Here is a 23,520-nt window from a genome sequence, read left to right as displayed (position 1 = left end):
GGGGTCCCTAACCGTGGTGTGGTTCTGTTGCAGCAGCCTCCGTCAGTAGCCTCTCGGAGCCTCTCCCCGTCCAGTGCGCGGACGGCGGCGGCCCCGACGCTCAGTGCCCGCTGGACTCCGCGTGTGCGTCCGCGCAGCCAAGGTAAGGTGCGGGCTCCCAGCGGCGGGCGGGCGGCGGGCGGCGGAGGAGGCGCGTGCTGGGTCTCGCGGGGCCGTGGAGGAGGGGCTCAAGTCTCCGGAGGGTCAGCCGGCCCAGCTCTGTGTCTGTCTCCCCACTGACGAGTCCGGAGAGGCTTCCTGTGTTCACTTTGGGAAGGAGCCGGGAAGGTGTCTTTTAAGTTCCCCTTTCTTTTGAGACTGCCTTTCCTTTATTTCTCCTCCTGACACGTCCCGCCCCGAAGTCCTGACTTCAGACGCCGGCTCCGTCCAGGGCCGGTGTCCGCGGGGGCCGTGCTGTGGCTCAGGCCCATCCCGGCTCTGCGCTCCCTGGCGAGGGCTCTGCCCTCGCGTTCCGCTCTGGCTGTGAGGTCCTGCCGTGTAGAAGCCTGAAAACCTAGAAATACTTGCCTCGCTCGTCCCCTGCTGTTGGGAAGCGAGGATGACGTTTCTGCTCCAGCCCTTTCCCCAGTCGGTGACGGGAGACGCCCGGCCCGCTGCGCCAGCGCGTCCCTTCCAGCGTGGAAGCCGGGCCCCGCGCGCTGACGTTCCCGGGGTGGAGCCGCGCACAGAGACCACTCGCTGTGGCTCCTCTTGCTGATGCCGTGACCTCGGTGCACACCGGTCTCTGGTTTCCTGGCGCTCTGGTTAATGCGGAAGTCGCCGGCTCCTCCGCGCTCACGCGTGTATCCACGTGCTTACACGGGCTGACCCTGTGCTTGTTCCGGCCTCTAGTTACTGTTCCTGCGTGCAGACCACTTTGTAAATCTGCGTGTTTTTGCTTTTCTAGCCCTGTATCAAATCAGTCACTTTTATCAGAATCTGTAGCATCTTCCCAAGCGGACAGTACATCTGTGGACACAGCCGTACCTGACACAGAAGAGCTGCAAGGTTTGCACACGAGCCGACTCACTTCCGTCGCTCACTGGCGGTCGGGGCTTCCAGGCCAGGCGCTGTCCTCGGAGCGTAGATTCTTTTAAGTTGCCTGCCTCAAAAATATTTTAAAATTTATTTTCTTTATGAGCAGAATATTTCATATCTTCAAATATTTAATGGACGGAAATGTTGGGAGCCACTTCCTGCTGATATGTAATTGTGTCATCAAAGTAAATGTAGCGAATTGTCAATGTGTTTAGTTGGAGGACTGAGTGAGTGGATAGTGGTATTACCCTGTTCTCTTCTACTGTTACTTTTACCAGTTTAACCTAAATCTTCCTTCTCTGCAAGCAGCTGTGGCTGCAGCGTAGGGGGCATCTCTTGTCTTTGGACTCAGGTTGTCAGACACGGACTTGACTGGCCGTCATCCCTCTCCCCCCAGGTGGGGCTGCGAGGGCAGCCATCAGGTTCAGTTTCTCGTCCTCACAGCATGGGACCTCTTATTCTGGCCCCTGCTCTGCGTCCCCATCGTGTGGGTCAGAACGATCCGGGAGGGCTTTCTCGTGGGCAGAGGCGGTAGACAGATTGAGGAGGCGAGTGGATAACCCATGCTTATGTCCAGACGGTGGCTTATACCCGGGCCAGGGAGACCGTCCCTCGAACATGGTGTTCACATGGTAGCGACAGAGTATCTGGTAGTCTTAGCTGAGGTTGCTGAGGTTTGATTGTGACTGAGCTGGCTAGTTCCCCGTGCTCGGCGTTCATGCCCAAGAGATGATTAGGTTTTGCTATAGCAAGAAAATACACTGGCCAACATCAGTATTCTCTTCCATACAGCATATTACTGTAAATTAATAAATAGTATAAGTGAGAATTTTTTATTTTTTCATTAAACAAAAATTTTAGAAAGGGCAGAAATGGAAAACTCCCTAAGATTTAGTTATCCCTGGGGTGTGGGAAGTAGGAGAAGGGCGGTAAGCTTTTGGTTTTGTGATGGCGGCGGTGGCCAGCTGCTTTAGGCAGGGGCTCGAGGTGGCGTCGCCAGACAGGATGTGCACACCGCAAGTTAGACGGGATCACATTTCAGAATTAGCTCCACTGGAGGCTGTTGGTAAATAATGGGTATTCAGATGTGTGACGAATACTATGTCTGCGATTTGGAAGTGCTTGATACGTTGAGAAGTGAGGTGCTAAAGTGAGGAGGGGCAGGGCGGAGGACGAGTCAACCAAGGAGGACGGCTTCTGGGCCCTGGTTAATCTCAGCCCACAGGTGCCCATGTTGGAGAGTTTCTAGAAGCAAGAGTTGCTTAGCAGTTTGGGAAGAGAGCTAAGTAAGGAAAACAGGCTGCTAATCATGAAGGTATGTCTCACAGTAGAACAAAGCTTTGAATGTTGGTCGTAAACAAAATGTGTGCCGCTTAGGTGTACGGTAGCAGCTACTGTACACGTCTGACAGATGAAGAGAGGTTGCTCACCCATGACTGTGAAGTGCTTTTATACCATTTGTGGTGTATGGCGAGCAGGGTGTAGTGTTCTGCGCCCAGCCCTGAGGATAGGAGTGCAGAAGGTGGGCTTGAAGGTGTATTATGAGAAATCGTTAAAGGGTTTTCAAAGTTACAGACTCCTTTCTTCATGTATGTTTCAATGACTTTAGAGAAAAAAAAAAACGATTTTATTTATTTATTTGACAGAGATCACATGTAGGCAGAGAGGCAGGCAAAGGCCAGGGGGTGGAGGGGTGGAAAGCAGGCTCCCTGCTGAGCAGAGAGCCTGAAGCGGGGCTCAATCCCAGGACCCTGAGATCATGACCTGAGCCGAAGTCAGAGGCTTTAACCCACTGAGCCTCCCAGGCGTCCTGATTTCAATGACTTTTAAAGTTAAACCAGTATTAGCTTACAAATACCTCTTAAAAACTAAAACCCTCTTAAAGACTTAGCATTCATTATTCATTATTCGTTATTCATTGCAGAATCTTTGAAAAATCCAGTATAAGTTTCATCTGAATTTGAGAGGATTCATTTTCAGTGCATAAAATGTCTTAATAGCCTTGTTTTTAAAAAGGCCTTGCTTACGCTGTTGAATTAAGAATGTTTTCTTTTATTATAAACATATGCACAAGTACAGGTTTCCCTTCTATCCAAAAGTAGAGCATTTTGGTGAAACGTTTTGTAAACTAAAATGGTGTAACGAAGCAATTAAAAAAGCGAGAATTCTCTTTGACCGATATCTTTCTGTTAACAAAAACAGGTACTAATGTAGGTTTTTCATAAAAGTGAAGGGACATAAAGCCAGTTCTCAGTAGCTGGGAGGTGGGGGGAGGGGGTGAGTGAATGTGTGTGTGTGTGTGTGTGTGTGTACACTCGTGACGTAAATGTACTTGTGGTTTCCCTGTTGGATAGAAACGAATGCAGAGGGTATTTTTTCCATCTATTTATGAATGGACAGACACCGACAGAAGCAGTCTTGGACTCCAGTGCTGTGGTCCTTTGCACTGGAATTGGAACCCAGGCACCTGACTGTGGGCCAGTCTTCTTTCCCCGGACAGTCGTGCTCGCTAGACTGGGACGTGCATTCCTGCCGTTGCCAGGGTAGGGTCGTCTGTTTGGTGACTGGCCAGGTATCTACTTTATTCTGTATTACTCCATTCGCGTCCCTCAGGGAAACTGATTTAGAGGGGAAGATCATCCCGAAGGAGAGGGCTCGTGAGTCGCAGCCGTGCGTCTCCGCCAGCATTTCCTAACAGTCTTTCTTGGAGCTCTGAGAGGAGTGTCCTTGAAACCGCTTCTGCCTCTGTAGGTGTTCTGCTTCTGAGCAAGCTGTGTTGCCGCCGGGGGGGCTGGTGCTGCTTTCATTTGTCCTCGTGACTCTGAAGAATTTTTCTCCTCTTTGAATGAGAAGGTAGCCTATTACAGCATGTTTCTCTTGTAACTATTCTTTTTAATTTAACAAGTAGCAACACCTCACATAGTCTCACTTAGGAATATCGGATTTTCAGTTCACAAAATCTAGTTTTAAAAACATTTTTTAGGGGGGCCTGGATGGCTCAGTGGTTTAAAGCTTCTGCCTTCGGCTCAGGTCATGGTCCCAGGGTCCTGGGATTGAGCCCCACATCAGGTTTTCTGCTTAGCAGGGAGCTTGCTCCCGCCCCCTGCCCCCACCTGCGTCTCTGCCTCTTGTGATCTCTCTGTCAAATAAATAAAATCTTAAAAAAAAAAAAAATTTTTTTTAAAGTGTTTGGTGCACTTTACACCATCATACTTGATTGCCTTACTGCACATTGTACTTCGCTTTGGTTAACCTCTCAGTGCCTGAGATCCTGAATCTTAGTAAAAAGAAATGGAACTTGGATCAGAGGTTTTATTTTCTTTCTTCCTCTCTCCCTTCCTCCCTCCCTCTCTCTTTCTTTTGTTTTTTTAAGATTTTATTTATTTATTTGAGGGAGAGCGATAGCATGTGCGAGGAGGAGAGGGAGAAGTAGCCTCCCTGCTGAGCAGGGAGCCCGACACAGGACTCGATCCCAGGACCCTGGGATTATGACCTGAGCGGGAGGCAGACGCTTCACTGACTGAGCCACCAGGCGCCCCAGAGGTTCTGTTTTCATATGTTGACACCCCCACTTCTCTGAGCCGTATTTTTATTAATTTAAAGGAGAAGTAACAGCCACATCCAGCTTACAGGGTGCTGGAAGTCAGTGAAGTGATGGAGGTGAAGGGAGTTTTAGGCACACGACGGATGCTGTTAGTCCGTACAGTGCCCCAGGGATGTGGCGGTTACAGGAGGCTTCGGGGACCTGGGGCTTGCGCAGCATCCAGCAGTAGCGCCGGGTGAGACGCCGATCCCGTGGTCGGTGCACCCGTGGTCTGTGGGCCCGTGGTCCGCGCGCCCACCTGGAGCGCTGAGCTCCGGTCGGAGCGGTGGGCGGGGCTTGCCGCCCGAGGGGCCGCGGGGAGTGCGTTCTAGCTCCAGCTCAGGAATGCTGACGTCACGCAGAGGTGAGCCGGCAGCTTGATGGCTCGGAACAGTCAAGAGAAACGGTCCTGTTAGACTAGTTTGAGAAAGCGGTCTGGACTAAAACTCAAAGATTTCTTCTGGTTCTGAAGGCTGGGTGAGGAGAACCAAACAGTCCTGGGAGAAGCAGACCGGAGCCGCAGGAAGACTAACAGCTCCTAGTTGCAAAGCTGCCCACAGGCTCCAGTACCTGAGACTGCGGGCGCGGGCATGAGGACGCGCCTGCCGACCGGGGCAGGCCCGGCGTCCGGAAATAGCCGGCAACCACGGGCAGTTGGTTTGCAACACATGCACTGACCACATCCAGTAGGGGAGGAGCAGGCTCCAGCAGATGATGCTAGAGGGTGAAGAGTGACACTGGGTTTGCCCCAGCATGCTAGACTACAGGAGCCAAAGCTGTAAGACATTTCAGTGAAACAGGCGTAAGTCTTCATGACCTCGGCTCAGGCAGTGCTTCCTGAGGTGCAGCACCCAGAGCAACCAGAGGAAAACAGACATGTTGAAACCTGTTTGCTTTAAAGGACACCATCAAGACCATGAAAAGGTCCACAGAATGAGAAAAAATATTTGCAAATCATATATCTGATAGGAATATATAAAGAATGTTATAATCCAATAATAGGCCAGTTTTTTAAAGGGCAGAGGATTTGAATAGATGCAGATATGCCATGGTCAAGTGTGAAGGGTATGGAGAAATGAGAACCCTAATACATGGTCGTTGGGGACGTGCAGTGGTACGGCCACTTTGGTAAACAGTGTGACAGTTACACGTTGAATTTAGAAAGTCCGAGAGGCACCCTTGTGACCCAGAAATTCCATTCCCAGTTCCTGCGGGACTGAAAACGTGTCCACGCAGAAACGTGTGTAGGGGTGTTCACAGCAGCATTGTTCGTAGTTAGCAAGGCATGGAAACGACCCGGATGGCCAGCGGCAATGACTGGATAGATGTGGGCTGTCCATACCCTGAAGCATTCCTCAGCCAGAGAGGAGTCGAAGCTCTGATACCTGCCACAGCAGGGCTGAACTTGGGAAACACGCAGAGGAGAAGAAGCCAGGCACAGAGGCCACAGGGCATGTGGTTCATTTATACGGGAGGCAGGTGCGGCGAAGAGGGCTGTCTGCCGGCTCTCAGCGGGCACACGGTGCCCTCGGGGCAGCCGCACTTGCTGGAGGGGCCGGTTCAGCAAGGCTGTGTTGGAGCAGAAGCCGAGAAGGTTGTTTAAAGGAAGTCCTGGAAGATTCCTGAGGTACTGGGTTCTAATCGACGGGGGAAAGAGCCTTGTGGAGGCCGGCTGCTTTTGTTTTTTGTTTGTTTTTTTGTGTGGTTTTTTTTTTAAGATAACACAGAGTTGCGTTTTAAGAAGTTTAATGGGACACTTCTTCGCCCCAGATAGCTGCTGATAGACAGTGCTCTCCTGCACAGAGCTGCTTTGCCCAGAAAGGTGGCCGCTGGTCTGGGGTAGCCTGGAGCATTCGCATGTGGCTGGGCTGGAATTAGTGCAGTGCATGTCTGTTCGCTAGTCGTGCAACGTATACGTAGGTTTCCAAGAGTGTCAGAAAGATGAGAAATAACCTCATCTTTAAATACTGATTACATTTTAAATGGTAATATGTATTAACTTTGCCCTTTTATACTTTTTAACACAGTGGCTGGAAAATAGAACTTTAAATCTATGGCTTGGTCTATGTTTTTAGACCCTGCCGTACTATAAGCCTTACTTTCCCTTGAATATTTCAAGTGTTCTCATTTGGCAAAGAATTTTTGAGCTAGGAGTCACTTAACGATCATTGGGTTCAACCCCTCATGTTGCATAAATGACGTGCAGAGGAGGGGGAGGAGGAGTGTCCTCCCGGTGTCGCGGGAAGAGGACGTGTCCCTCCAGTCTGCTGGAGGGCTGGGCCATGTCCGCAGTGGGTCTAAGTGGTGAGCAGAAGCCCCGAGCACTGAGCTTCGTCTGACCCCCGAGGGGCTTGTGGGAGGACTGGTCCTGCTGTGTGAGAAAGACGTGCGCGCTACGTTACGTGGGGGCCGTGTCTGCCACCGATGCCTCCTGGGTCGCCTGTCAGTATTCATCGTGTGTATTAATACGCTTCCAGACAGAGTTAATGCTGAGTAGTTTATGTGCTTCCTGTTATATTTTTGTATTTTTTTAGCAGGGCCTAGAGCAGAGGGTTGGTGAAGTATCTTAAAATTACGGGCCAGTAGACTTTGTCTCTTTGGATTCCCATGGAAAATCAAGTTTACTTCCCGGCCTTCGTGCCTAGGCCTCCCAAACCCACAGACCTTGAGGACCAGCGGATAGAGAGTAGGCTGCCGCCTGTTCTCAGGCATTATCAAGCAGCTGACCTTGTGTCCAGTGCTCCTGTCACACTGTGAGAAACTGCCTAGTTCTGAGGATGGTTCTTATTTTGGCTTCAGGTTCAGTATGTTTATGGCCCCTTTAGAGATGGAATTGTTTCCTTTTGCATAATTAAGAGTTGGAAAGGCATGCTTTGGTCTTAAATCTCATATATAAGGAAATGGGTAATTTCTGGGAATCCTAGGCCTTTACACAATTCTAGATCATCTTGCCCATGAACTGATTTGGTGAATGTTTAAATTCAGGCTGGCAGTCAGTAGTTTGAGGCAAGCGAAGGTCACCTTAGTCTCATGGGAGTGTTAGAGGACTTAGTTTCATGGGAGCGTTAGAGAACAATGGTCAGTCTCAGATGCTAGCCCTCGCTCATAGCTCTCGCTCGCAAGCTCTCGGGCTGCCTGTGGGTCCTTAACTTTACAGCTGCGCATCTGCTGTGGGTGGACCATTAGGGCTGAGACTTGTGTACGTGGGAGTGCGTGCGCGCGTGTATGTGCGTGCGTGTGTGTGTGGCAGGGAAACTTATTTTCACTCTCGTCCCTTTCCGGATTCCAAAGTTTGTGCCTCAGTAATTCACCCGGTTTAGTTAAGACACAGTTTTCTTGGAGTAGTGCTGTTGTTCATATAAGCTTATATGAACATCACAGTTTCTTGGGAGAACAGTTAGATGTTACGGCTTACAGATTTTGAAGACAATTAAGAGATTCTTTTCTGATGGCAAGTTACACTATGTTTGAGCCCCTTACACACGGCAGAATGTTATTTGACACTGTTCTAGGGGCTGTGGATAACCCAAGTAAGCTAGACATTCAGCCCCTACCATCATCGAGTTCACATTCTGATATTTATTTATTAATAATAAAAGGTTTTATGTGTCCATAATCTGTTTAAAGTGTTTATAAAATGTTTGTATTAGCACAGCAGGCTCCCATCTGGTTTCAGAATTTCTAGGTGGAGGGCGCCTGGGTGGCTCAGTGGGTTACAGCGTCTGCCTTCGGCTCAGGTCATGATCCCAGGGTCCTGGGATCAAGCCCCGCATTGGGCTCTCTGTTGGCAGGGAGCCTGCTTCCCCCTCTCTCTGCCTGCCTCTCTGCCTACTTGTGATCTCTGTCTGTGAAATAAATAAATAAAATCTTAAAAAAAAAAAAAAAAACTTGTCAGAATTTCTAGGTGGAGTGACGAGTCATACAGAGTTGTTCATTCGTGCATATTTCCTTGGTAGTTTGTGGTTTTTTCTCTGTCATATTCTGCTATGATGGGAGGTAATGTAGTTAACAGAAGCAGGTTGGAATCCATTCCACCAAATGCTTGAGCATGTGCTGTGTACAGTTCACGGTGGTGGGTGCTGCAGATTTACACGGGAGGCCAGATCCACGGCTTCCGTGGGGCCCGTGACTACACCCAGCCACAGTGCGTGAGCGCTGAAGGAGGGCAGCTGAGTGGGTTCTGTGGCATGCCGGCCCCTGTGGTCAGGGGTGCGAGGACAGGCGCTGTAGCAGGAGTGGAGAGGACACGGCCTGCCCTGGAGGAGCTCACTGCTCAGCTGGGTGAAGACCAGGAGGCCGTTACCGTCATGAGGGCACTACTAGTGGGGCGCATGGGAAGGTTCCTGTTCTAAGTTGGTGGGTGGAGGATGGAGTGAGAGTGGATGGTGTGAGCTTGAACAGGAAAGACCAGTGCGGGTAAGCCAGGGAAAGAGGGACAGGAGGAGCGTGGAGAGCATTCCGCACAGAAAGGCTGTTGGCAGGAGCTCAGCGATAAGACGCCTCGGTGTGCTTCGGATGGGCTGTAGACGGGGCTGGCAGAGGCCGGCTCTGCAGTGGTTGAGCAAGAATCCTCCAGGACCAGACACTGAGAAACCCCGAGAGGGGGACAGCTTGGCTGTGGTAGTCACTGCTTTAGAGCGAGGTGTCATGTGTGCGTGCTGGGTCATGTGACAGACTCTGACTCTGGGGACAGCATCCAGGGACAGGAGGGTTCACGTTGGTTCGGATGCAGGCATGGCGATCTGACTGGATCTCATTGCAGGTGGCCTTGACTTTGCTACTAACATGCGTCGATTTATCCTAATTAAAACATTGTAATAAAATTATCTTCCTAACATATTAAGGTTTTATGTGAAACATTCTGAGAATTTTAAACATAGTATTCCACCTAATCTTGGTTTCAGCTCTTTTTGTCCTTGTTCTCTGAGAAATTGACATAGTTCTGACCCCAGCAATATTTCAGAGTTGGCGTGTGGCCATTTTCTTAGGCGCTCCCTTAGAATACCCAGCTAGTATTTGCGTGGGGGTCAGATACATGATTACTAGAAAAAAGAGGGAATACAGCGCTAGATCTCTAGAGTCCCTGTTAACATACCGGTATGTATTCTAGATTTCCTGTGCGTGTGTGTGTGTGTGTGTGTGTGTGCGCGTGCGCACGTGTGCACGCCCAGATACCTAACGTAGGTACATACATTGAATGAAAAGGGTGTAGTATTGTGTATTCTACCTTGTAACTGTGTGAGCATCTTTCCATGCTAACAGATTCCTCAGCTGTCCTCACAGTAACAGATCCCTGAGGGTGGGTGGGGGGACAGCCACCGCCAGTATTAAAATCTTCCTGAATAATTAAATTTTACCACTTTCCTGTTTTTGTCAGCTTCGGCATCAGATGCAGCTCAGCAGCCGTCTGAAGAGCAAAGCAATTCTCTTGAAAAACCAAAACAAAAAAAGAATCGCTGTTTCATGTGCAGGAAGAAAGTGGGACTTACTGGTAAGGGCCTAAATCCTGGTTTAAACTTGATAGTGTGTTAAAATAACGCATGGCTTACTGTTCCTGGCTTCGGTGGAGATCATTTTTGTTCCACGAGGGCTAATACTGGAATTATTTTATATATAAGATAAATATTTTATTTATTTTATATATAAATAATATATATTATATATATATATTTCATATATAAATAATAAATATATATAAAATAAATAAAAATTCAGCTTCTGAATTTTCTTAAATAAAGTAGCTTTTAGTTACGTACCTGAAAGTAAAATGAATAGATTTTCTTTCAAAAATTCATAGCCCCGGGTTTGCGAGCCTTAGGGCGGGTCACGGTGCCGGGCGCCGAATTGCGTGGCTCCTGCCTGGCGGAGCCAGAGTTGGGGAGCGAGGGCAGTGGCAGGGGGTGCTTTCTCAGTGCACAGCGACTCGAGGTGGCGCTGGTGGCGCTCATGGGGGCCCTGCGCGTCAGCCCTTGTGAGGCGTCAGCCCCGCACCGTGGTGCGGCTGCAACACAGCCGTGAGACGGTATCGCCATGGGGAGAGGAAGAAGACCTATTTGAAGTGTCGTTTGGGTCTTCGGCAGCCGAAGCAGGTTGAGTGCGGCCGGTGGGTCACTTCGGCAGGTCAGGGACAGCTGTCCTGAGTCACGTGGCGGAAGGGGAGGAGAGGCCCGGCAGGGAGAGTGGCGTGGAGGCGGCGTGGCTCAGCCGGGTCTCGAGAGCTGAGCAGGACTCGCAGCAGGCGGAAGCGGGGCCACTTGAGGCAGAAAGACTAGCTTGAACCAAGTGTGGGAGAAAGGAAGGGACGGGGCACGTTGAGGGGCCCGGGCCGGGGAGGGCGGCTGTGGCGCACGGCCTGGAAGACGGGAGGCCGCTGGCGAGGGCTGTGCCCCCCACGGGAGCGGGTGCAGCCGGAGAGGGTTCCCGCGTATTACTTGCTCGTGCCCGGTGTCGCACCGAGTACTCCCCAGGAATTTGCCCTCGGAGCTGGGAAGAGTAGACGGGAGTTTCAGGATCTCAGGAAGGTTTCTCCGGCCAAGGAACAGGTTGTAGAGAGGGCGGAAAGGGGAGTGCGGTCTGGTATCCAAGGTGTTGACGACTGGCCCATACTTTGGCAGATGGGTTCACTTAAAGGACACAAGCGGGGACGAGTCAGTGTTGTAGAATACGCGTATTTAGTATCAGTGTGGCCCGAGGACATCTCGGGAACTCTGACTTCATGATGGGAGGCTGAGACGCAGTAAGTCCCGTCTGTCCGGCCTGTCCACCTGCTGCCGCGGTCGGCTTCAGTTTCCACTCCTTGGCGTGAGGTGACAGGAGATGTCCCTGACGCAAGAGTGGGCTGTGGTCGAGGACGCCCCCATCAGGTGTCAGCGTGCGCCATACTGATTCCTCTGCTCCGTTTCCAAGGGTTCCATCCTGTCCTACAATCTGAGTTCTGGGAAGCAGGACTGGTTTGATAAGGACTATCTACTCTCTCTCTCTCCTCCCCCCTCCCCTTTTCCCTTTTAGCTTCAACTCTTTGGGCATTTCCCTAAAATAAATAGCGTTTATTGCATGTTTACTAAATGTTAAGCACTTAACACATTCGTCATTTAATCCGTACAGTAAATTATTATTCCAGAACTACAGCTGCAGAAGCTGAGGTTCAGAGAAGCTAAGCAAGTCACCTGCATTAGGAGGCGGCTTCGCACGGAGGCGCCTGACTCCAGAGCCTGCCCTTACCCAGCCCGCAGCAGCCGGGTGGCCTCTACTCTGGAGTCTGCCCGGGAAGCCGGGGTCGATGCTGTGCTCTCCCTTAACAGTTCTGCCAGAAGTCTCGTTACACCTTTCTTAAGGTTGCCTTCTGACAATGTGCTTATTTTCACATTTAGAATGTGATTTGAGAGCTATCTTCCATCCCACGTAGCAGTCCTGATTTTGGCAGGAAGTGTAACTGTGGCCACGTCGCAGTCAGGAGGCCGAGCTTAAGAGAAGCGGCGAGGCTCTGCTGTGGGACAGACTCTGTTTGTAGATAAGGAGTAAGAAAGGAAGCTATCAGCCAGTGAGTCCTGAAACTGTCTGGAATGGTTCTTTAGATGGCTGCCCTAAACATGATAGATTTTATCATTAATATGCTAAGGAGCTTACCACTTAGACCTTCCATGCAACTCACCTGTGTGTACTGATCCATTTTCAGGGTTTGAATGCCGGTGTGGAAATGTTTACTGTGGTGTACACCGTTACTCCGATGTACACAATTGCTCTTACAATTACAAAGCTGACGCTGCTGAGAAAATCAGAAAAGAAAATCCAGTAGTTGTTGGTGAAAAGATCCAGAAGATTTGAACTCCTGCTGGAATACAAAAGCCTTTGACCATCTGCAAACTAAAAATTGACTTGAGGTTTTTTTTCCTAGTCCTTGGGAATGTAGAGCAACGTACTTGCATAGACCTTTTAATCATGCATGTCGCCAGAAGAATAGATTTTTGTTTTTGTTTTGAAAATGACTCTGAACATTTATTTCCATTGCAGTTTCTGTGGCTGAAAAGACTTAAGTAAACTTTACAAGTATTATCCTTTTAAGATCATTTTAATTTTCGTTGAGTGCAGAGGGCTTTTATAACAAACGTGGAGAAATTTTGGAGGGCCGTGATTTTTCCAGTATTAAACACGCATGCGTTGATCTCGCAGTTTATTTTCCATTGTGTGTGTCCATAGCTTTTCTCTGCAGCACGATCCCTGGCGACGGCGCCCCTCAGGGCCCGGCTAGTTACCAGTCACGGAATGTATCTTCATCCTTACGGCTGCTTCTGGGTTTTCATTAACAAAAGTTCTACATACGTTAGCATATAGTTTCTTTGCACCCACTATTTATGTCTGAATCATTTGTCACAAGAGAGTGTGTGCTGATGAGATTCTAAGTTTGTGTGTTTTTAATTTTTTTTGAGCGAGGGAAGGAAAAGCTGTGTGCATTTCATTGCCGACTGCGGGTTTCTTTCGGATTACGCTCACCGGTCTGTGTGTACACGGTGTGAAGAATGATTTGAAGTAATTGTGCTGTATTTATGTTTACCCACCAGTCTTTGATTAAATAAAATGGAAAACCGTAACGTTCCCTTGTGTTACTTTTTCTCTGTTCTTTCCAGTAGTTCATTTTGACTTTTGGTCCTTTTGTTTTCTACTTTATTAATTTTGTGCAGGTCCTGCTGCTGTTCGCATATCAGTTTGTGACTGGTCTTCTGATAATGAATTGTAAGCTTAGATTCCATGGAGTTGAAGGTGTCAGCATTTAACACCAAGAACCGCTCTTTGTCATACAGATACCGAATCCTCTAGCTCTGTTCTACACCCTGTCACGCTGAGTTAGCATCTGCCTAGGAGCTCCTTTTTTTGGTAGAATTAGAGAAACTGAAAGGGCATAATTCAAACATGGCAGCTAGAGGATTGCAGATGAGAAAGACCATTGGTCCTATTGTTTTCAAACTTATCTGGCAGCCAGTCTTTTTTTTTTTTTTTTAAGCATGAAACATAAAACAGGTGAAAAGCAGTACAAATTTCTATACCACGACTTTACTTGTAAGTTTTATCTTAGTATGTAATGATGGCTTAGCATGATAATCTATAATGTAATCTATTTAAATGTAATCTGTTAATTTGTTACATGAACAGATTAAAAAGAGAAAACTGTTCTCACTAGCCCAACAGCTTCAGGTTAAGTATTTAATAGAATTTAACACCAATTCATGATGAGAACTCCTGATAAATGAGAACTACAGAGGAATTTCTGGAAGCTGATAGCTTCTATGCAAAACCAAACAAACAAATGAAAACCAAGCATCTTCCAAAAAGAGGAAATTCATTCCATTTTAAAGTCAGAAAAAAATGTTGCCTGCTGTCCCCTGCTTGCATTCGAAATTGAGTTGGAGATCCTGTGTTCAATAGAGTAAGTCAAAACAGAAAGTCCTAAGAAGGAGAAAGGAGGAAACACTTAATATTTGCATGTTAGGTGTTGGTTCTTAGAGAAAATCCAAACAAAGCTGGACAGAGTACTAAAAATAAAGGGTGTGGTCACGCAGCTAGATATGCCATTAGCTTGGAGAAACCAGGTGCATTCCTTACAGTGGTAATAACTAGAAAACCAAAAGGCACCTTTCACGGTGGTACTGACCCCAGGCACCTGGGAGATTAACAATACATGTTGAAGGGCTCTTTAAGAAAAAATTCTAGAGCGTTATCAAGAGACGATAACTAATACCTCAGTAAACGGGGAGAGAGGCATGTTAATGGCTAGGAAGACAATAGAACGAGGTCATCTGTGCCCAGATAGACCTACAGATGAAAAGCATTCCAGTCAAAATCCCACCAGGTTTTCTCCTGGAACTCGTTTAAGCAATTACAAAGTATAAGGTAAAAGGTAGCAAAGGCTTAGGGTGTTTTGGAAAAGAAAGGGCAGGGAGGTGGCACTTGTCCAGGCAGATGCTGGGACTCGATCACATGAAGCCATGTCAATTAAGAGCTTGGTATTAGCTAAGGGGTGTTCACATTTCCCAGTGGGGTAGAGCAGATGGTCCAGAAAAGGCACACGTGGACTGGACTTCGGAGTAAGAGGTGGCTTGTCACATTGGGGAAAGTTAATTTGATAATTAGAGCTGGAACAACTGGTTATCTATATGAGAAAGGGTGAAAATTAACTCTTTTCTCATGTCCGAGGAAGTTAGTGGCTTAAATGTGACACAAAATTTTCAAACTTGGGGGGGGGGAGGTAAAGATCTACTTTGACCTTGAGATAGGGTCCTACTTAAGACACAAAGCATTAACTGGAAGTGTTACTGATAAATTAGGTATTAAAATGAAGTATTTTATACCTAGGAAAATATTAAACCAAGCAGGTGAAAGCCCTGTACTCAGAAGACATTGGTGGAAGAAATGGAAGGTGATGCAAATGAGTGGAAAGATACTCGGAGCTCATGGACTTAAAGAAATAATATTGCTAAAATGTCCATCCTACCCAAAGCAATCTGCAGATTTAATGCAATCTCTGTTGATATGTCAATAGCATTTTTCACAGAATCAGAGTAAGTGATCCTAAACTCTGGAGCCCCCAAAGAGTCCCAAAATATCTTAAACTATACTCTGACAAAGCAAGCGCAAGAAACACACAAACAATTGGGACTTCATCAAACTAAAAAGCTTTCACACAGTGAGGGAAACTATCAACAAAATGAAAAGGCAATCTTCTGAATGGGAATTCAACACCAAAAAAATCTGATTTAAAAAGTAGGCAGAAGACCTGAGTAGACACTTTTCCGAAGAAGACCTACAGATGCTCCCAGACACGTAAGAAGATGCTGCGCATCCCTCATCAGGGAAATGCAGGTCAAAACCACCCGAGAGACCACCTCCCACCTGCCAGAATGGCTGAAATAAACACAAGAACTCACAAGTGTTGGCGAGGATGTGGTCCCTCATGCCCATCTGGTGGGAACACAGACTGGTGCGGCCGCTGCGGGAAACAGTACGGAGGGTCCTCAGAGATGAGAATACCATATGGTTCAACCGTTACACTTCGGAGTTACTCACTTAAGGAAAATGAAAGCTAATTCCGAAAGAAAAAAGCAGCATCATTGTTTATTGTAGCATTATCTACAGTGTAACAGTGTAACACGGAAGCAACCTAAGTGGCCATCGGTAGATGAACAGATGAAGATGTGGTGTGTATATGTGCGCAGTGGGATATTAGTCCTAAGAAAAAAGGAGGAAATGCTGCCCTTTGCAACAACACGGGTGGACCTAGAGGTTATTTTGCTCAGTGGAATAAGTGAAGGGTAAATACCGTATGATTTTACTCACTGGAGCAAAAAAAATGAACAAATAAAACAGAAACAGACATCAACTACAGACAGCAAGCTGGTGGCTTCCAGAGGGGAGATGGGTGAAGTCGGTGATCGGGACAAAGGTACAAGCTTCCACTTACAAGTAAGTACAGTGAAAAGCAGAGCATAGGAAGCACCGTCACACCGTGGTCGCTCTGATGGCCGACGGCCACAGCGCTCCGTCGTGGTGGGGAGCCCTCTGGATGCGCGTAAGTGTCCGGTCACACGGTGCACGCCTGGAACTAACACAGCATCGTGCGCCAGCTGTTTCAATTTTTAAAAGAAAAATGGGGTGTTTTATGCACTAATACATTATTTAAAGCATCTTCAGAGAAAGAAAAGGTTTGTTACAAATTGGGAGAAATTACAATGCAAATCAATACCACGGTGAGATACCATTTTATACCCACTCAGTTGGCAAAATTTAAAAATCTGACGGTACGTGCTGTGGGAGGGATCCCGCAGAACTTCTGGCAGGCTGCTGGTATTAGTCACAGGGGGTTAATTCTTTAGAAGATTTGGCGTTACCTTGTGTTTTTAATTTTTTTTTTGACGTTTTTATTAAGTAATCTCTGTGCCCAAGAGTCACTGCCCTTCTCACTGAACCAACCAGGCGCCCCTGGTATTCCTTTAAAGTTGGACTTTCACACATCCTATAATCTAGAAACCCCAGTCCTGAATGTAACCCCAGAAAAACTTGCACAAAGATAACAAGGAGACACAAACAAGAATTTTCATGGCACTGTTCACAGAACGTGAAAACTCAGAACCACCCAAGTCCCCCTGAGGGATGGATAAATAAGATACAGTATAATCTTACAGTAGACTATCGTACGGTAATCAGAGCTCGTGATCCCGAGTGACACAACAAGACAGAAGGCACGGTGTAAGAGCCTTAGAGGTGTAGCGAGCAAAAAAGTCAAAACCTACAACACGCTCACCTGTACAAATTCTAGTAAGACAGACTGACTTGCAAGTCCTATACCTGTGGTTTAGATGAAGTGATGAAGAGAAAATTAAGGATGGCACGCTTACAAGGGCGGAGACGGGGGGTGTGCCGTGTGGCCAAGCCCCCCAACTCTTGAAAGTAAGTCAGTCCCCTTTTCTTTGTTTTAAGTAGGCTCCGTGCCCAGTGTAGAGCCCAGTGTGGGGCTTGAACTCACGACCCTGAGACGAAATCAAGAGTCAGACGCTTAGTCGACAGAGCCTTCCTGGTGCGCCCCGAGAATAAGTCCGTTCGGGAAGCTTACGCAGGACATCACTGAAGGCACACCGCGTGTGAACCAGTGCAGAGTGTCATGAACCAAACATTACGACTAGTCCCATTTTCTGTACCCAAGCTCCAAAGTATTCGTTCGCATTTTGAAATTGAGGGTTGTGTATGAAATGGGCTGTTGAATCAGCCCCAGTGTTCAATTTGTATTCTTTTTTTTTTTTTTTTTACAAAATTGTCACAAAAAATCCATTAACCCCGGGTATTCCAGCTTCACTGCACACCCAAATAGTAAAGCCATAAATCACGGATTGTCTTGTAGTTCGGTCTTCGTGTCTAATTTGTTTGGGATTTCTGTACTCAGACCTTTCACAGTGTCCTTCCCCCTAGTTTTCCGGGAATGCTGACTTCCGTGCTGTGCAGCACGATGTTGGCATTAGTCCTCTGCTTTATGCTCAAGTCTCAGGAGACCTGGCTCTCCTGCTGTGAAGATGGCTTAAGCTGAAGTGAGAAAGGCTCCACAGCTCCTTTCTTCTAGGTCGTCTAGAACATCTAAACAGGTACTCTTGAGAGTTTAGGAAAGGACTTCTGTAGTTCGTTGTATCTCTCCAAAGGTGGGCCTCCTGGCCTTGTTTCTCCTCTTCTGTTAACACAGCATCAAGTGCAGTGAAGAGAGCCAGCAGAGCGGAAGGTCAGGAATGCAGACCTGAGATGGATTTCTCAGCAACATCTGGAAACTTCCGTAGAGGGTAGCCTCCCAGAAGGCCACAGTCTGTAGCATCAAGCAGTGGCTCTCCGAGAAAAAAGAAGCCACTCCTTATCCCACGGGTATTGGAAGAGTAAGGGAATATTCTGAACTCCCTTTCCTCACAAATACGGTAACGTAGATGAAATGGACCAATTCCTTGAAAGACAATCTACCAAAATGCACACGAGGAGAAAGATAATCTAACGTGCCCGAATCAAAAGAAACGTCATCCACAATGACTTCACAGAAAGGAAAGCACCAGGCCCAGACTGGTCAGTTCTACCAAACACTTAAGAAACGATATTATTATCATTTCTCTGCGATCTCCAGGAAATGAAAAGAAGGAATGTTGCCTAACTCATTCTATGAGGCCGGCATTCCCCTAATGACCAAAACCACACAAAGACATTACAAGAAAACCATAGACTAACATCTCCTGTGAACACATTTGCAAAAATCCACAAAATATTGGCAAATTGAATCCAACAATGTATAAAAAGAATGCTGCCCCACCACCAAGGGATTTATTTCACGTGAGGGGCTGACGACATCTGAAAACCAACGAATGTGATCACATCCACAGACTAATGAAGAGAGGAGGCTCATTTCGATAGCTGCAGGAGAAGCATTAGCCACATTCAGCACCCACTCATGATTAGAAAAGCAAACCCCTCAGGAAACTAGGGATTTGGAGAAACCATTTCAACTACATGAGGAACATCTATGAAAAACCTAGTTAACAACGTATTTTGTGGTTAGAAACTAGAGTTTTTCCCCCCAAGACAAGGATGTCCTGTGTTACTACCACTCCTTTTCCACACTGTGCTGGAATTCCTGGCTAAGGTAGTAAACCCAAAAAGAGAGAGAGAAAGGAAGAAAGAAAGAAAAGGTATTGTACAGATTGGGAAGGAAAAAATAAAACCATCTTTGTTCACAGATGACATGGCTGTCGACTGAGGAGAATTCCAAAGGACCAACATAAAAACCCCCGGACGACTAAGCGATTAGAGCAAGATTGTAGGGCGCAAGGTTAATACAGAAAGTCAGTTGGCTTGATAAAGACCAGCAACAAACGATTCAAATTTGAAATGAACACACCGTTTTACATGAGCACTGGCAAAAACACAAAATGCTTAGGTAAAAATCTAATAAAATTATAAGATTAATGAAATCAAGATCTGTATCAATGGAGAGCTATCCCATGTTCATGGAAGGATGACTCCGTTTCCTAGGTTCTGCCCACCCTGGTCTATAAATTCAGCACGATCCCCGATTACAATCTCAGCACGTTGTTTTGTGGATGCTGATAGAAGTGGTTCAGAAGTTCATACGGAAAGGCAACTCAGTAAAATGAGGGCTTGGATTCCTCAATCCCTGATCACCCTTCAGGTGCTCTCGTGTGATCCGACGAGATCGCGCAGAGCTGGACCACCATCTTTGCAGGACATTCCGCCAGACGGTGATGGTCTAGCCCTGTGATGGCATCCAGGGCGCCTGCCCTGCTTTCTGTGGACACGCAAGTGGGAGCCCCAGGAACGGATGCAGGAGAGCATGGAAGCCGGCCACACCCCTCAAAAGGGAGCCCAGGCATACACGATGCCCCCGGACTGCCCAGCACAAAGGTATGTGTGGGGTTGAGGGGCTGGGATTAGAGGCAGGGGAGGCGGATGGCAGACTGGGAGCAGAGCTTTTGGTCCAGAAACCTTAGGCGAGAGAGGAACAGGCCTCCCCTTGATCCTCCATTCCTGGGGAGAAGTGTTCCGGGGAGCACTTCTTGTCACCCAAGGAAAACCACATTTGGGGAGCGAGGCACTGGGCATTCTCTGCTCCGCACCAAGCGGGTTGCTACGGAGTGCCCGGTAGGTGTCGAAATCCCTCTGCGTTCTGGGCGCGGAGGGGGACCCGCAGCTGTCACCTGTCACCACAGCAGAAAGGCCCCGGGAAACTCACAGAGGGGAAAGAGACGTCTGGAAGGGGAAAGCTCTTCATTATGCGTTCATGCGAGAGAGCGAAACAAAGCAGTGCAGAGGACCTTGCTGAGATCACAGAGGGCAATTCCACTTCCTTGTGGCGACGGTAAGAGGAGAGGCAGACTCCCCGCCCGCCCCACGGTCTCCTCGCCAGGCTGCTTGCCAGCGACGGGCCGAGCACCACGCCGCGGGGCGCCTGCGGCCCTTCCAGATCCAGCTGTGGCGCCGACATGGCTGTCGGGTGGCGTTCCATCAACACGGGGACACGCTGGTGCGTGGGACAGAGCGGCCTGAAGACGGACGGACGGTCAGGAGGGAGAAGCTCTGTGGCTCGCCCCGCGGCACGGGGAGGGCGGGTGACTGGGCTCCGCGCCGGCGGCCAGGAAGAGCTGGGCTGCAGAAGGGCCCAGCGCGGGCGGGGCGCACGCCTTCTGTCCTTCCTGCTGGGCCAGAGAGCTGCTTGCCTGCATCTTAGAGTGGACATCTTATGTTGGGCGTGGAGGTCCTGCACGTTGTCGTCAGACGGGTATATGTCCTAGGCAGACCCGAGGGACGTTCTGTTCTCCCAGAGGAGGTCACCATTTAGGGGACCTCGGGCCCTGGACTCCAGTATCTCGGGCGTGAGTGACAGCAAAGAGGCCACCTGGCCCATCACTGCCACCTGCTGCTCCTCCAGCGGCCTCTCCAGAAAGCCCCTTCCCACTTCGCCCCCAAAGGAGGGAGCGGCACGCCTGTGTGCAGAGCCCCCCAGCCCACTTCCTGGCCTGGGAGCGTCCACCCCGTCCTCCCCGGGACTCCCCCTCCGACAGCCGTGTTGGGAAACATCGTGTGCACCGGATCGTCACCGCTCTGTTGCCAAGCCGGTCGCAGGCATGCACCTTCCTCAGCCGCTGAAGCCGGTAGTAATGAACCGGATTTGGCCACATGGAAGAATGTTCAGAAGAAACAGAGGGAGAGGCTGAGAAGCCGCTTCTATTTAGGGCTCCTGAAGACAGAAAAACCACGTGCGCGCCGTTGGGTTGAGTGAGGACAGTGGGTGAGGACCGTAGGATGGCGGGGCTGCAGGCCTTCGTTTTTCCTTAAAATTCTTTTTGTAATTGTCGTGTAGGTGCTCAGCACATCCCCCTCCCCAAAAGGGAGAAAGAGAAATATAGCGTGTTTGCAAAGTGACTTCGCATGTTTTTTTTCCAAATAGGGAACAGCTTTGGTGTTTTCAGGCCCCATACATAATTAGTGGGTTGGCGAGTCTATTTTAAAGCTCTGAAATCTTCCCCCCACTTCAGCTCTATCGGGGCCCAGGCCCGCGCCCACACACATCTGCCTCACACCCTTCCCCCAAAAAGGTTTTTGGTTTTCTCTATCCTCTAGGCCTTCGTTAGCTCACTTGTGCGCCGGCCGCACCTTGCCCACCATGGCTGGCAGCTCCCCTTTCCCTGCCGGCACCGTGTGGCTGGGGTCCTGGATTCACGGCCTCTTGTCGTCCCTTTCATAGTTTGTGCTTTCTCGGACACTCACAGAGCTCCCTTTCTGGGCCGGGTGTCCGTCTGGGTGTTGGCCACACCGCGCAGAGATCGAGAAAGACTGTTCCTGCCCGTATGCGGAGGGCCAGGGCCAGCACAGAGCATGCAAGCGGCCCCTGGTCCCGCAGCCCCAGCGGACCTGGAATCATGCAGATACCAGGTGCCGCCCGGCTTGGGGGGGCGGGGAAGGGGACACCTTCATTCAGGCCTCCGAGCCCAGCTGGAGCGCTCTTCTTCTCCCCCTTCTGGAATCTCCCGGAGCAAGTCAGACCCCCTCCTCTGCCAGATCTGCCCTTTATCCCTCCCCAGGGCAGACTCAACCAAAATGGAGACTGGACCCTGGTCCGGGGCGAGGGTTGGGATGCTAGACCAGAGGGAGCCCCTGATGGAGTGATGGCTGGTCAGCTCTGGTCACACCAGGACCTTCTGGCTTCGGGCCCTTCTCTTGGGCGGATCCTGCCAGCTTCCAGCCTCTCCTCCCTCAGGCCCAGGGCAGCCTCCCCTGCTCTGCACGCACACTGTGTCGTTCCCCCGGGAGCCCCGAGGACCAGTCCCTGGGCACTTCTCACTGCGCTAGGATGCGATGGGACGTGATCCTGCCAGGAGCACCTGTGGCACGCACAGCCTCCTCTCATATGGGTCCCTTGAGTGATTCCGGATGGCGCCTTGAATCTGCCCTAACACACCTCCTCTCTTCCCCTCCTCTCCCTTCCATTACCTCCGCCGCCTCCCCTGTCCTTCACTTACATCAGCCACAGGGCGTTTTACCCTCTTCTGACCAGTTACACGGCTGACCTTGCTGAAAAGGCAGACCCGCCAGAGATGCTTGAAAGGGCCAGGCAGCCCCGGGGGGCAGGAGGCAGGCCTGGCTGTGGGCGGGGAAGGTCACCAGCGCTGACCCAGGGACGGCGACAGGGGACTTCTTTATGGGCAAACTTCTTTCCATTTAGCTCTTTCTTCCTGACTATCATTATTACTCATCAAAAATGCTTTTGAAGGAAAAGGGCTCATTGCTTGCACACCTCGGGATGGTCCTGCAAGCTTTAAAGGTTCTTTAAAAACGATGTCTTGGATTTGGGCTTGAATTTGTTTTCAAGTTTATTTTCAGGCAGCTCTGCCTGTGTAGCGCTTAATGTACACACATCTCCCCCCAACACCATGAGATACGATTGACACGTGACACTGTGTCACTCGAAGGGCTAGGAAGTGTTGGCTGATACATTTATAAATTGTGAAATGATTCCCAGCACGGTGTTCGCTGCCATCTCCGTCCCAGCACATAGCTACGGGTCCTTGTTAGGGTGAGAACATTTAAGTTCTACTCTCTTGGCAACATTCAAGCATGCGATACAGTGTTATTAACTGTAACCACCGGACCTCCGAATGTAACATGTTTAATTACAGTGTAGTTGACATACAACGTTATGTTAGTTTCAGGTGTGAAACCTGGTGATTGCACAGCTATATACCATATATATGATCTACTAGATATATTGTACTATAATACATACTACTATATGTATATTCATATACGTTATGCTCTATATAATTCCTATATAATTCTCACGTGCTCACCGAGGTAAGTGGGGTCGCCGCCGGCCACCACGGTGATTGCAGTATTAGTGACCATATCCACTGTGCTTCGCTTTTCATCCCTGCGACTTTTTTCCTTTATAACTGGAAGTTTGTACCCCTTCGTCCCCTTCAGCTGTGTCCTCTGCCTCCCTGCCCCCACCCTCCTCTGACCACCACCTGTTTGTTCTCTGTGTTCATGGTCTGCTCTCATTCTGTTTCTTAGATTCCATAGGTGTGAAATCATATAGTATCTGTCTCTGTCTGACTTACTTCACTTAGCAGAACGCCCTCGAGGTCCATCCGCGTGCTCATAAATGGCAGTCTCGTTCTTTTTTACCTTTTTATGGCTGAGTAATATTCCCGTGTGTGTGTGTGTGTGTGTGTGTGTGTGTGTACAGCACATCTTTATCCGTTCATGTGTGGATGGGCACTTGGCTTGGTTGCCTGTCTTGGCCAGTGTAAACAATGCTGCCGTGAATGCAG

General features: G+C 49.0%; 1 protein-coding gene across 1 annotated transcript in view; it reads left to right on the top strand.

The window, feature by feature from the left end:
* Positions 1-13,252, top strand: part of ZFAND6 (zinc finger AN1-type containing 6) — a 66,629-nt gene extending 53,377 nt beyond the window's left edge. The window contains exons 4-7 of the mRNA XM_032836984.1: positions 34-142; positions 947-1,047; positions 10,038-10,151; positions 12,336-13,252. Of these exons, the coding sequence (XP_032692875.1) occupies positions 34-142; positions 947-1,047; positions 10,038-10,151; positions 12,336-12,484 (473 nt within the window). The 3' untranslated portion in view covers positions 12,485-13,252. The remainder of the gene's footprint in view (positions 1-33; positions 143-946; positions 1,048-10,037; positions 10,152-12,335) is intronic.
* The last annotated feature ends 10,268 nt before the right edge of the window (positions 13,253-23,520 follow it).

This window comes from Lontra canadensis, unplaced genomic scaffold, assembly GCF_010015895.1.
Source record: "Lontra canadensis isolate GAN:19392208 unplaced genomic scaffold, GSC_riverotter_1.0 scaffold94, whole genome shotgun sequence".
Taxonomy (NCBI): Eukaryota; Metazoa; Chordata; class Mammalia; order Carnivora; family Mustelidae; genus Lontra; species Lontra canadensis.
Note: the sequence above shows the minus strand (reverse complement) of the source record. Positions and strands in the feature narration are given on the sequence as shown.